General features: G+C 44.4%; 1 protein-coding gene across 1 annotated transcript; it reads right to left on the bottom strand.

Moving 5' to 3' along the window:
• Window positions 1–886: 886 nt before the first annotated feature.
• Window positions 887–14,406, bottom strand: LOC146753352 (obscurin-like protein 1). The gene is made up of 9 exons (XM_085529344.1): window positions 14,331–14,406; window positions 11,497–12,465; window positions 9,307–9,522; window positions 8,342–8,518; window positions 6,981–7,256; window positions 5,962–6,216; window positions 4,402–4,677; window positions 2,834–3,109; window positions 887–900 (listed from the first exon to the last, which is right to left on the bottom strand). The coding sequence occupies exons 7-9, from the start codon at window positions 4,574–4,576 to the stop codon at window positions 887–889; spliced, it is 465 nt and encodes a 154-aa protein (XP_085385470.1). The 5' UTR covers window positions 4,577–4,677; window positions 5,962–6,216; window positions 6,981–7,256; window positions 8,342–8,518; window positions 9,307–9,522; window positions 11,497–12,465; window positions 14,331–14,406.
• Between the last annotated feature and the right edge of the window lie 202 nt (window positions 14,407–14,608).

The raw sequence follows: 14,608 nt of genomic DNA, 5'->3' as shown, positions 1-14,608 counted from the left end.
GGCAAGTAAAAGAGCATAAAGAAAAGAGAGCAGTGCAAAAGCTATCAAGCAAAAGCTCAGACTTGCATCCCTTGGAAGTGAAATTAAAGGCTCTCATTCATTTCCAGAGAAGTCAGAAAGGAAAATACCATTACATGCCATACCTTGAACCACTTGACGTCCACCTTGGGCCTGGACAGCTCACACTCAAATGTGACCTTGTCCTTCTGAGTGACGCTAATTTTGATTGCAATTTTCATTCTTGGATCACTTAGGGCTTCAGCCACTTAATGGAACTAACTCAGTTAAAAGTCAGGGGTAAAATAAACACTCTCTTGTACTAGCAGAGAGATTTGCAATGGAGTAACTGAAGTAAGGATGGGAGACTGAAGGTGTTGGGGAAGACATCCAGGCTTTAGCTACAGGGCATGCATGCAGAATCACAAAACAAAGGCCAGTCAGAAAAATAAGAGCTTCATGACAATTAATGGGGTTGTTTCTACATGCCCACCCTATCTGCCAGTGTAAATCCTTCCAGTGAAAAAAAGGAAAGCTACATATAGGTGGGGAGAATTGTTGGCGAAATTATTTGTGATATTTTTTGCTAATAATATGCCCAAAATCCTGGAGCAAGACTTCAAGTTAAGCAACTCAATCTGTGTACGTAGACTTACAGAAGGAAACCATAAAGCTTATGGAAGGGAACTGTCAAGCTAATCCACAGCTAAAACAGAGTAGAGACGAATTGCAGGAGCTTGTTTACTTTGCACAAGTGTGAGCTTTAACCACTGCTGAGCTCCTAGTACAAAAGTCTGAACCAACAAATTTCACCACCCTGTGAGATGATGGACAAGAAGAAACCACTTAGGAGCACATAAAAGATGTGTCCCTAAGTGTATGAGCTCCTTTATGTATGAGCACCTTCAAAGAGCCAACAGAGTCAATGATTTTATTGGAAGCATCAGATTTTATGACTCGCAGTAAGTGATCACCATAACTCACACTCACATCTCCTGCCTGTAGAGGAGATCCTCCTTGCATCTACAAAGAAGCAAGAAGAAAAGAGACAAAGAAGGAATAAAAAAACTCCCATCTCACATTTGGGATGCTTAATTCCAGACTTGAAGGCTGATTTGCCCACTTAACTGCTGTGCTCTTCAGAAGCAGCTGTTCAACAGTTATTTAGAGAGAAAGACAAGTTTTGTACTTGGTTGTTAACACAGAGAACAGCATAAACACACAAATAAACTCAGCTTTGCAGTGTTGTAATGGCTGATGAGGGAAGCCAAGGATCCTTCCACACTGTCAGCCTTCATTTCCAGAGACATACCTTTGGGGGTGATGGTAATGCTGCTCTTGTCATCTCTGGACTCACAGAAGTACTCTCCCTCATCCTCAGTCCAGATCCCTCTTATTGCCAGAGTTCTTCTGACCCCTTCCTCGTCAATCTGGAAACGTTTGCTGGGTTTGATCTCAACTGCATTCCTGCACCACACCACCTTCCCTTCGGCATGGCTCACTTCCTCTTTCTCTAAGCCACATAAACAGCTGCTTAGTGCTCCCAAAGCGAATGCTCACCAGTTGTTTCCAACTTGAAGGTCATCTTCTGGCCAGCAGCCTCGCAGATGTATTCTCCAGCATCTTTCTTCTCCAGCTGCTCCACAACCAGACGCCATGTTTTGCCCACAGATTCCATTCTGAACGTTCTGGAGGAGGCAAGAAGTCTTCCATCCTTGTACCATTTTACTTCGCTTGGATCCTGTGCTACTTCACAGCTGAGGGAGGCACTTGCTGCCAGGGCAGCACTCACCTCTTTCTGCACCTGCTCCTGGTTTATAAACACAGGTTTTGGCTCTGAGGGAAGAAAAGAAAAAGTATTGACTGAGGGACTGAAATGAGACCATCTTACAGGTCTGTATGTACAGCTTGGAACTGCTTTGGGTTACCACTTGTGCCCAAACTAATAGCCTTCACTAGAGAATATCAGCTCTTCTGTTGAAACACAGTGTCAAATCTAGGCAAGAAAGAAACTAGGAACCAAGAAGGAACCAAGAGGGTCCTTGAACACCAGTCCCATGGTTGCAAGTCACTATGCAAACATATTGAACCCAAAAGAACATCTGTCCTGCAGGCAGCCAAAACCTGAGTTCCTTTAACTTAAGACCCACTGTGAAACATCAAAACATATAAACATGTGATAGTCAAACCACTGGCTGCCTTTTCATGACCCAGAACAGTACTCCTGGCTTCCTGAACAGACTCCTCATGGCCTCTACCATTGCCACAACTGTGACTGTCAAAGGCACAAAGGAAATATGCTCACCAACGCAGTCCTTTCTTCTTTGTGTGTGATTTGCAGATATCTATTTTACTTTGAGCTCTGGGAATAGTCAGCTCTACCAGGTCTCTTACTGGGAGTAGCAGACTCACCTATCCAGATGCAGCCTCCAACATAAAGGCATAGGAAAAAGGCAGTGTACTACTAGGAGAAGTTCCTGCTTCTCCTACCATGAAAGCCTGCACGTACAACATGCACTCCAGCCTCACTGCACATACTTATCTCAGTCAAATGTTTCGGTGAACAGGAATTACAGTTTGGGATCTCAGGCACAGGAGAGATTTGAATAATACCTTGAATATTGCTTCCATTGTACATATATCAGTAATTATTATTCTACAGACAGACTGAAACAGGTCTTTGTGCCATACTAAAACCAAATACTTTCTACAAAGCCAGCCAATCAAGTCTAGAGAAAAAACCTCAGCACAGACTACTGCAACTGGATCACTGTATAATAGAAACTAGATTTTACTTTACTGTTCTCTGCTGTATTTCAGATAACACCTGTCTCACCTGTGACATGAATCTTGAAGGTGAGTTTCTGGCCAGCAGCCTCGCAGCTGTACTCCCCTGCATCTTTCTTCTCCACCTGGCTCACCACCAGCCGACGCTGTTTGCCCTCTGACTCAGCCTTGAACTTCTTGCTCCAGGTGATCAGTTTCCCCTCCTTGTACCACTTCACCTCCATCTTCTCCTGGGCCACCTCGCAGCTCAGTGTGGCATTTTCTGTTGGTGTAGCCTTCACCTCCTCCTGCACCTTCTCCTTGTTTGTAAATACCACTTCTGGCTCTTAGAAGGGAAAATAATTCATGTCCAAGATAGGAATGTGCCCACTGCCCTTCCACCTTACAGGAACAATGGAAAACCATCTCTTTGACCTGGCAGAACACACCTAAATCTGCTGGGATAACATGCAAACTGTGCCATGGAGGGTGATTTTCATTTGCTTGTCTGTTTGATGAAGCTTTGTTTCCTAAAGAAGCTTTTAGTAATCTCTTTGTGACAAAGCAACTATCTCTGTGCAGCAAGGTAGGAGATCACCTGAGGGGTTCTTAAAGTCACTTCGCTGCAAAGGAGGAAATATTTTGGTTGAAGCTGAGTGCAAACTGACAAATTTTAGCGTCAGGAAATGTACCGTGCTGCATCAGAGACACATAGCATTCATTTCTTTCGATCCCAGTAGCTGCCTCTGTTGTCAGCACTGGATCATTCTGTTCACTGCAAAGAATGACGGACCAGGACTCCATGTTCAGGACTTTGTCACTATTTCCCATCCCATCCTGAGAAGAGCTAAGCTTATCTCACATTATTAGAATCATAGAATTACCCAGGTTGGAAAAGACCTTGAAGATCATCAATTCCTACCACAGCCTAACCATAGTACCCTAACTCTAAAAACCCTCTACTGCATCCAAATGGTGGAATATCCTCATCGTCCTGGAGGCACATTAGTCAGGTCACTTGGGAGGCAGAGTAGGTCAGAAAACAAAAGTGTTTTTCCTACTCTGGAGCCACAACATGGCAATGAATCTTGGATGACTCGCCACACCACTTTCTTCCCCTTGCTGCCAACTACTTGATGCCCCAGAAACATTAATCTACAGAAAACCTTTCAGTTATATCTTCCCCATAGCATGAGACAAGACCTTCCAAGATGAATAAAAAGTGATCAGACATTGGGCTGACACCCAAATGCTCACCACGATGCCCCTCTTCTAAATCATTCCTAGAATCAGCTGCACTTCACAGTTCTCCAGTTGTACCAGTGTGTGGGGATAGACAGGCACAAGTACAACCTTCCTGTGTATGGATCTGCTCCCACAGCAATGGGAAACTCTGCCAGTTTTTAAAGGATGGAGCTGCCTGTCCTAAGGACTTTCTAAAGCTTTATGGAGGAGATACAAAGTGAAATATATTCAGAACTATTTTCTCCATTTTCCCAGCAGACCTGAACAATACCAGTCATGGTTTACAAAAATATGACACCCAATAGGAAATATTCTTATAAAAGAATAATCATTTTTATAAATATTCGAGAAATTATTCTAGAAATAGAAAGGTCAAAAAGTACCCTTTCTCACCTGTTACATCGACTTTGAAGGTGAGTTTCTGGCCAGCAGCCTCGCAGCTGTACTCCCCTGCATCTTTCTTCTCCACCTGGCTCACCACCAGCCGACGCTGTTTGCCCTCTGACTCAGCCTTGAACTTCTTGCTCCAGGTGATCAGTTTCCCCTCCTTGTCCCACTTCACCTCCATCTTCTCCTGGGCCACCTCGCAGCTCCGCGTGGCATTTTCTGTTGGTGCACCCTTCACCTCCTTCTGCACCTTCTGCTTGTTGATGAAAGCATCTTCTGCTTCTGCAGATTGGGAGAGCATTTAGGATGCACAGCTACATTCACGCTGTCCAATGTGTTCAAAACCAAACACAAAATGCTGCTTGTGACAACTTCATGTATGTTTGTAATTTTGGAATGGTCTCATTCATACTAAACATGATCCAGATTAAATACGTTCTCTCTATTAATTACCAGTGACCCAACACTTCATCGTCCATTACTATGCTAAATATATTCTTCATATCTTTAAATATCCTTCACATTCATATCATTAAATATTCTTCTTACATTCAATAGTTTGAAAAAATTAAGGTTTGTGAGTAAATATTTTCCTTATTTAAACCTTATTTAAATCCTTGCAATCTCCCCCCATAAGCAGATGGGAATCTACTAATGCAGCAGAGAAGGATGCATTATATGCACCACTTGAGATCAGTTTTAACATAATTTCTCTGTGGTTCTTGGAGCTTTGCTTAAATTGTTCCTAAAAAAACTATTTTTAGAGGGGGTCAATATGATTACATTCATCAAAATTTGGAAGCCAAAGCAAACACCAAATATAAGCATGTTGTGCTCAGTGACATACAGGTGTTACGAATTACACTCTAGAAAAGCAGTGCTGATTTACATATTTCTTATTCAAAACTGAAATGTCATTTACACAGAACAATGTACTCATGCAATATTGATATGACTCCTGATAAGGTGTTCATTTCTGTCCCTGTCAACAGGAGTACTTCTTTCACTGAATACCTACAAACCAATCTCACTTCTTTACCAAATCCTCAATATTGTAAATAAGGTTTAGATACTGAAACTCAGAGGCCACAGCTAATTCTCAGTAGTAAACAATACGACATCATGAAACAAGTTAACTGCACTTAACTTCAGCCACCTGAGAGTTAGGGTTGATCTTGGTTCCCATAGGAAAACATTCAAGCTTCAGTTTCCCAATGAGACTGAGGGATTTGAAGCTGTGCTGTGCTGAGTGGTGACCTTCAGTGGAAGGCAGTGGGTGACTCACCTCACCCTACAGCAGATGGTGGCAGCTCACTCCTCAGACTATACTGACTACAACTGACCATAATCCAGTTCCCCACATTCAGGCATCTTGGGCAATTCGACATGCTCTGTGCATCCAAGATGTCTTCATGAGGCTGGGAAATCTACACGGCACTCTTAGGAGAGCCTTCCCTTTCTAACACAGCAGCTGGACGCCAGCAGGGATCTTTAGAGAACTTCAGGTATAACTGGAAACCAAGTGGGACTCATGGGCCATTCTGTGATGAGAAACATCTCTCTCACCTGTTACATGAATCTTGAAGGTGAGTTTCTGGCCAGCAGCCTCGCAGCTGTACTCCCCTGCATCTTTCTTCTACACCTGGCTCACCACCAGCCGACGCTGTTTGCCCTCTGACTCAGCGTTGAACTTCTTGCTCCAGGTGATCAGTTTCCCCTCCTTGTACCACTTCACCTCCACCTTCTCCTGGGCTTCCTCGCAGCTCAGCGTCAGTACAGCCTTCACCTCCTTGTCTACCTTGTCCTTGTTTGTAGACTCACCTTGGGAAATGATAGGCATATCATATCATATCATATCATATCATATCATATCATATCATATCATATCATACCATATCATATCATACCATATCGTATCATACCATATCATATCATAAAACTAAACATTTTGCAGTCTAATAGCAGATTTGGACATGAGATTTAAAACACCTGCATGCACTGCTGAACCTCCTCCCTTCTCTTTTTTTCTGCTCATGTCTCTCTACATTTCCAGTAAATCAGAAGGGAACGGCCCTCTAGAACAGGCTGCCCAAGGAGACTGTGGATGCTCCATCCCTGCAGGCATTCAAGGCCAGGCTGGATGTGGTTCTGGGCAGCCTGGGCTGCTGCTTGGCAACTCTGCACATAGGAGGGGGCTGGAACTGGATGAGCACTGTGGGCCTTTGCAACCCAGGTCATTTATGAGTCTGATTATTGGCATTCTCCACCTCATTGTGTCATTCAAATTTTGTAACCAGATCTCTTCAAACACCTCCCCTTTTCTCACTCCTTGAATGCCTGGTGTGCTCTTGCACTGTAACCCTGCAGACACCAGCTGACTACAAGAGCTGCACAAGTTACCCTCCTTGCCTATGGTTTGTTGCAGGAATTCATTCCTGGATGGAAAAGCACATGTAGAAAAATGTTGATATGACACTAGTTGACCAAAATGTTTTGCACCAGAGGGGCGGCAAGTTGATCCTACAAATGCAAGACACACAAAATGAAGCGTTCCTTTCTCTCTGGGATTCCAAGCATTTTCTCACCTCTGACTTTCACTTGGAATGTTGCTTTGTCATCTTTTGTTTCACAGCTGTAGCTCCCTTGGTCTTTCAGGGTCACATTTTTGACCATGAGCTTGCGGTGTATCCCCTGGGAGATGATGCTTGTCCTCTGGTCCTGCTTCACCTCTGTTTGATCTTTCTTCCATACGACAGCTCCGCTTGCAGCTGACACCTCACACACCAGCTCCAGGTCTTCAGAAGGACTGACTGATATTTCTGGAGTCGTTTTGGGCTTGTTGACAAAATCAATGGCTTCATCTGAAGAAAAAAAGAGAAAGTGGTTTACATCCTGACTCAGGCTTCTTCAGTACAGCATTAAGATACAGTTAGAACTGATTGTAATGTCTCTGCTCATTACATTTGGGTGATTGAGTTTCACCTCTGGAGGTACTCACATACAAACGTCTGCTTGATTCTCCTGTGTAAGGAAAGAGTAAGTTCTATGCAGACAGTTCTTATTTCTTTTAATCAATTCTGTATTCTGCACATGTTCTTCTGAAGCTAAAATGAAGGCAGCTAAGTAACGTGTTTGCAATACATGAACAAACCTATTCAACACCTTGTCTCTAAGCTAACAAGCAGCGTTTGATGAGCACATCAGTATTTCATGCCCTTCATTCCATCCAGACAGAACCTGCCTGAGGAGCAAGCTGATGGCTGTCAGCTACAGGCAGACCTAGCTTAGTATTGCATTTCTTATAGCAACAACTGTTGCTTTCAGTCACTGAATATACCAAGGCCAATTGCTATGCCAGGCACATTTATGGCATCAGTGAACAAATAATGAGTTAAAAATTGTAATAGACAGGAGCCATCTATTCTTTTAAAACTAGGTGACCAAAGAAGAACGGTCCCTCTAGAGTCAAGCTGTTTAGAACTAATAGCATCAATCAGTATCACATAGATAGATTACTTCCCTGCCCTAAGACCAACTTGTGAGCATTTGGTGCTCCTAATTAAGCCCTCTTGATGGCTTTTTTGTCTGAGCCATGTGACATTTTGTGATAGGAGTTACTGCTAGTGTTCCCTTCACCCTACACCAAAGTAGGAGGTATCCATTCTCAGGGAATCATGCAGGCTTCCTCTGGATTTGATGCTCAGAGACAGCCCCAGAACTTTTTAAATCTTAGCTTAGCTCTCATCCAATAATGTTCATCAAACAGTGCAACTTGTCCTTTGGGGATGCCTTTGTTCTGCATCAACCAGTTCCAACGGAGTCTTCTCGGCTTGTTTTAGATCAGTTTTTCAACAGATAAAGCCAGGGTCTTTGAATTACAAAGTGAAATTGCAGAATGCATGATTCTCAACCAAACAGAATGGGAGGTGGGATGCAGGGTGAATACCTGAGCCAACACCACCTGCAAGCAATCCTTCAATATCTTAGGAATCTCTAGCCATCCCAAATCCAGTATTGTGCTTGATCTATCATCTCTGCTGAGTTTTTAGCCAGCTGATGGTGAGCATCATGGTGGAGATGGGTGAGCAGTTGGACTAGAGGGTCTCAATCAACCTTAAGGATCCTGTGATTAGAGGAACATGAATGTGCTGTTAAAGGTCACAAGCGCTGCACTGCAGCATGAACATACACAGTGAAAGGTTTCAGTAGAGCTTCAGTTCATAAATGAGGACTGGGTTATGGATAACAGGATCAAGAAATAAACCAGAAAACAGATCTTAACGCCAGGTTCTGTGAATGCAGCCAGCTGAATTTCACAGATATTGAATTTCAATGACAATTTCTTGTGTTATTTTACCCTCCAGCTCCACCCTGAAGTGGAACAGGTCAGTGACAAGCATTACTCCTCCAGGCTTGACCGGACAGTGCTTTACTTGCACTATGAGCTAATGGCTGTGCTTACAGCACCTCAGGGAGACACCTCGGAGATCACAACATCGTTCGGGTACAGCAGGAAACACTCAACACTCCAAATGTGGAGTTTAATTTGTCAAAAGAGGAGACAGGATTCCCATGCTAAGAACTTAGGACCATTTCAGTCATAGGTTTAAAGATGATGTAAGTGCTGAGGCAATTCATGAACTAGAAGAATGAAGCCCAGATGTCAGGGCTCAAGTCATGACTCCAGCCCCAGCTGGAGATAAGGCTGTCTTGAATTCATCACAACACAGTTACATTATTTGCTCATACTGTGGATTTGCACAGGGACAACAGTAAGGTCAGAATTGCTTCAATAGAGCTATGCAATCTTTGTCCTAAATACTGGAAACCCACAGGGTTGGACATATAAAATGAATTAAGTCTGAAGTGCTTTGCATGGATTGCGATCCCATGTTTGCCTCACAAACTTACCTGAGACTTTCCAATCAAAAATCAGAGTGTCATCTCCAATTTTGCAGAAGCATGTTCCCTTGTCTTCTTTCGTTACAGCTGAAGCCACAAGCTTACGCACTTTCCCTTTATCTTCCATTTTGAATTTCTTACTGGTCGTGATTTCTTTGCCATTTTTGTACCGCTTCACCATGACATTGCAAACAAATCAAGCCTAATAGATGGAGTCAATTAGGACTGAAAAGAAAAACACAATTCCTTTATGGAAATTAATTGGAGCTCAAAAGTTAGATGAGGAAACTGGCCCCTATTAACACACAGTGGAATAATTGACTTCAAAGATTCAAAATCTCACCACTGTCTTAGCCAAAAGTTTAAGCCTAAGGCCACAGTCCTATTTTACTCTGGGTAATGGAGTTTGCTTTCCAGCTTCTTGTTAACATATCATTTCAAAACAGCGCACACAACTGAGTTGGGTCTGTTGAGACAGCGCAGTCAGAGCTGCTAAAATCAAAGTCTGGATTATGCATGCATTTGTTCTGCAGTTCCAAGAACACGCATGGATAATACAAATTCAACAACATTCTACAGCACGCCTGTCTTTTAGGAGCTCGAGAGCCAGCTGATGGACACTGGGATGCCTGAGATCCTGTCAATAGATTTAACTCCATACTATCATACAGTCAAATTTCATTCATTTTTTCAGCAACTGTCTCTTATCATTGTAGTCCCCTCACCACTGCTGGATGTGAGCCCAGCCACACAAACGCAGCTGCTGGTTTTCACTGCAGATACTGCAGGAAGGAGGAACAGCCTCCGGACTGGACCAGCTGAGCGTGGCCCTACCAGGATTTGCTCCAAAGGTCTTATTACCAGTAGTGCTTCCTGCTGAAATACATGGGGGTCCTCCTTTGATTCCAACCCCAACCCACCCCACCATGCCCCCTGATAACATCCATCAGGGCCACATCTCCACAGTTCCTCAACACCTCCAGGGATCCCACCACCTCCCTGGGCAGCCTGTGCCAGTTAATTCTGTGGGCAGACCTGCCAGTATGAAATATTATGCTATCGTGACAAAGAGAGAGAAGAAAAGCAAAATTAAGACTAGCTGACAAGCCTTGGCAGGAAGTTCTGCTCTCCATCAATTTAGTCCCGTTATTCAATTCTGTTTGGAGCTGTCTCCATGCCTCTCTGGAGTTTGTTCATTGAGAAGAAGCAATTAAGTAAGCTCTCCAATGCCAAAGTGCATACACTACTCTAGGGCTTTGTTGTTTCTCCATGGATCAACAAGGGTGACAAGCCAGAAGAATATGATGAAGAGCCTCATGCATACTCAGTGTAAAAAAGAACAAGGCAAATGTTGCTGGGAAGAAGGTGCATTTGCATTTGTGTCATCTGCAGAGGGTACTGCAGAAATGGAATGTCTTCCACTGGAGCAAACAAAGGGCTCTCGTTTATTGCAATCAAGGCCCAGCGTGTGGATCTCAGAGATCAGACCTACACCCTGCAGCAAAACAGAGACCTGCGTGGGAAAGTTCAGTTTCTCCCTACATCTGTGTAAGAAAAAGCCCACCATGGAATGACAGCTAAGTAAACATCCCTGTGACTCGTCACAGGTCTCTTCTACATGTCAGTGCTGAGCAATTCAAGATATTTAATTTGGTCTTCTTGCCAGATTTACTAAGTGAAAATCAACCAAACATCTCCTTCTACTGATTAAGAATGCTCTAAACATTTTTCTGCAGAGGTTTCCACCCAGTGACAAACAGCTCCTCCCATCACGAATGTTTATTTGTTATATTTGGTCATGCAACGCTGATTGATATTATTGGAATGATTGCTTCCCTACTTCTAAACTATTCCAGTGCAATCAGAAAGGCTGTCTGAACCTGGAGCTGAAAGTACTGCTCTATGGTGATGCAGTGGTAAACCTGGTGACCGAATGCACTGGCCGATAGCTGTGAACTGCAGACATTCATCAGCTGGCATGAAGCAATCTGGTTCAGATACCAAGCAGCTGGGTAGATTGGCTTACCCTACACTCAGTGCTATCATGTTTAGGTCATTACCAGGACTCACGTCAGTCCATGGGATGCAATTTCAGGTATTTGGTACAGGCAGTGAATGCCTGCAGCCCCAGTTCTAATCATCAGATCACAGCAACTATGCCTTGAATGGAAGAGGAAAGGAGAAGGATCAAAGCAACACCTCTCACTCTCATCTTGGTGCTGACATCAACATTTTTGGCAACAAATTTCACTTCTGCTCCATCATCGTTCTTGGTGACGTTCTTTATCATTAGGCTGTGAGTAGTTTGGGTTCTCTTGATGATACAGGTCTCGCTTTCCTGTAAGACTTTACCATTGATGTACCAACTGCCGCAACACGTTGTTGTAAGGTCAATAGTAAACATGGCATTCCTTCCAGGTACAGCTTCACCAGTTGTTAGTGGGGATTTCACAGCCAGGACTGGTTCTGAGGAAGAACAACATGGATGTCTTAATGCTCTTTAGATGCAAGTCTGGGATCTCATTTAGAGATGGAAGATTAAATCATAGGTACATTTCTACTTCTCCCTTTGCATGAGTGCTGGAATAAGCACTTCTATGCTTCAAATCTGTTACAGAAAGTTCTGCCTCTTGCACATGTGAGATATCAAAAGATAATAATATTCATGTCTCTGTCACAGAAACATAACTTGTATCACTTTAGTGGTAGCTGGAGGTTGATAGGAGATAGGAGAACTAGGAATAAGGGAAAGTCTTTGGTGTGTTAATGCACTACTATCCTTCAAGTCAAAGAAAACAACTTTAGGGAACCAACACAGCTGCTCAGCACACACTGACCCATTTCCATTGGGGCTTTTGTGCTTACCAAGGTGCACGCTCCCTGGGAATTCCAGAGACGGGCTCTGTCCATGCGCATTGACTGCAGACACTCGGAACTGATCATCAGCCTCTTCAGACAGATTGCTCACCGTGAACTCTGGGACGGGGACATGAGACTCGTGGCACCTCACCCAGGTGAAGCCAGTTAGTTTATTGGGTTCCACAATGTAGCCATCGATTGGAATGGGGAGGTGCATCTTCGGAGGGGACCATGCCAGCGTCACTGAGGTTTCTGTTTTATTTTTCACCACGGGGTCAGCTGGGGGCTGGGTGGGAGGTTTTCTGGGAGCTGAACAGAAATAAATACAGAAATATTAGCATAAGGTCATGTAGGCTGGAAAAGACCTTCAAGATCAGCAGACTCAACTTTCAGCATGACCTACTGAGTCCCACCATTAACTACTGTGCTACCTGAGGACATACATGACAAGCTTATTCCTGCAGGTATTTGCATAGGGAATATATTCACCCTCTGGTTGCTTCTGAACATTTTAGAGGTTAAATTCCCATCAGACTTTTTCACTGTATGCAGCCACTGATACAGGCAGGAGGCTGGGAATTACCTGATGGGCTCTAGTTACAGACTACTGACACAGTAAAGGATTGATTTCATTTCATTTTGGCCATCAGAAGGTATGGTGTCTGCTTTATGTCACCCAATTATAATTTAAGACTCCAATTATAATCATATGGAGAACAGCGCATTTAGGAGAACTCATCTCATCTCAATAAACCTGAATGAAATCACAGAATCATAGGATCACGGGAGGGCTTGGGTTGGAAGAAACCTTCAAGATCATCCAGTTCTAAACACCCTGCCATGGGCTGGCTGCCCACTAACCAGCTCAGGCTGCCCATCACCCATCCAACCTCGCCTTCAACACCAAGGACAGGCATCCACAGCTTCTCTGGGCAGCCTGAAATGGAAGCAATGAGCCACACGTTGAAGACACTGAAATATTCATTACTGTAGAGAGAGCCAAATACTCCATACATATTGCCTGCCTGGTCAATTGCATTAAAATGCCAACAACAGACTCATCCAGCTCATTGAAAATGGTGTGAACATGGCGTACAGGATTCTTCCAGCAGCTAGTTAGATCTGCAGAGAGCAAAGACAGGAAATCTCAATGCCATACAATTTTCCTGACCCATCCTGACACATAACTGCTTTGATGTGCACTGTTACCAGCCTGTCAGTTGCTGTTAGTCAGTGCTGGATGCCAAAGGTCCCACTAACACAGCATGAAGCCAAAAGCTAGACGCTGGAATCAGATCTCCTGACCTTACCATCAGAAATTGAGATGTCATATTTTGCTCAGAGGTGCCTGCTTGTAGGAGGGACAGCTTCCGAGCTTTTTCTGCTCCAGGAACCAGCTTGAGCTCCAGAATTTAAACAGCAGTCAGAAATTAAACTGAGCTTTGTCACCTCCATCAAACAGAAGGAGTGGTTGGGTGGTACAGCTTTCCAAATAACTTAGAAACTGGCACAACAATCAGATGCCTACCTTTTCTTTTTGAACTTGTTAATACATAGAGCTTAATAGCATCAGAATGCCCCAAGCACTTCAGATAACATGACAGCTATAAACCCTTCTTTAAGGATTCCTTAGAGTAACTGTAATTCAGTGGTGCTGGTGGGAGAAGGGAAGTCGTGATCTTCCCAGATGGTGAATAGAGTTGATGTTCACATGCAGACTGGTGCTGCAGCACAGCCAGAAACCACTCATTTGGGAAACACAGCACCAAGAAAATAATGGGAATAGCTTCATAAAATCAGGCAGCTTCACCCAAATTTCTGTCTGATCATCACAGTGGCCCTCCTTTGGACCCACCCCAACAGCTCCACATCCTTCCCAGGCCTGGACACAGTGCTGCAAATATGGCCTCACAAGAGCTGAGCAGGAGGGGACAATCACCTCCCTCTCCTGCTGGCCACCCCTTTTTCAGTGCAGCCCAGAACACGCATGGATCTATCTTTTTCATATGTATATTCCCATAGATGTACATATATATACCACACCTACACCCCCACAATCTGCTACAACTTCATATTCCTCCCCACAGTCCCCGACAGCCCCCAGTAGCCCCATATCACCCTAAGGCCCCCACAACCCTCTATCTCTCCATACACCACCCCTTCAAGCCCCATACCTGCCCATATCCTCACACAGCTCAGCTGCCTTCACCTGTGCTCCTGACGCTGACACATTGCAGCCCCACATCCCCCTCTGCCCCCCCCACAACGGCCACTCCCGCGCACTGCGGCTCAGCCAATCGGAGCCGGCGGAGCTGCCGCTGCCCAATGGGAGGCCGGGGGAGGCCGGCGCTGGGACGGGGAGAGGAGAGAAGAGACAGAGGCAGCACTGAGGTGGGATGGGCTGATGGGGAGTGCGGGGAGGACAGGGGGGTGTGGGGCTGTGGGGGGGCAG

The sequence above is a fragment of the Coturnix japonica genome, chromosome Z, assembly GCF_054131305.1.
Source record: "Coturnix japonica strain WE chromosome Z, WE-NBRP24, whole genome shotgun sequence".
NCBI classification, from domain to species: Eukaryota; Metazoa; Chordata; class Aves; order Galliformes; family Phasianidae; genus Coturnix; species Coturnix japonica.
The sequence above is the reverse complement of the archived record's forward strand: the minus strand, read 5'-3'. Positions and strand labels throughout refer to the sequence as shown.

Excerpts from the sequence above, each read along its gene's own strand:
- LOC146753352 (XM_085529344.1), bottom strand. The coding sequence starts at position 4,576 with ATGGAGGTGAAGTGGGACAAGGAGGGGAAACTGATCACCTGGAGCAAG. Across the intron at positions 3,110-4,401 it reads CTTCAAAGTCGATGTAACAG|AGCCAGAAGTGGTATTTACA; the intron begins GTGAGAAAGGGT and ends TTCCCTTCTAAG.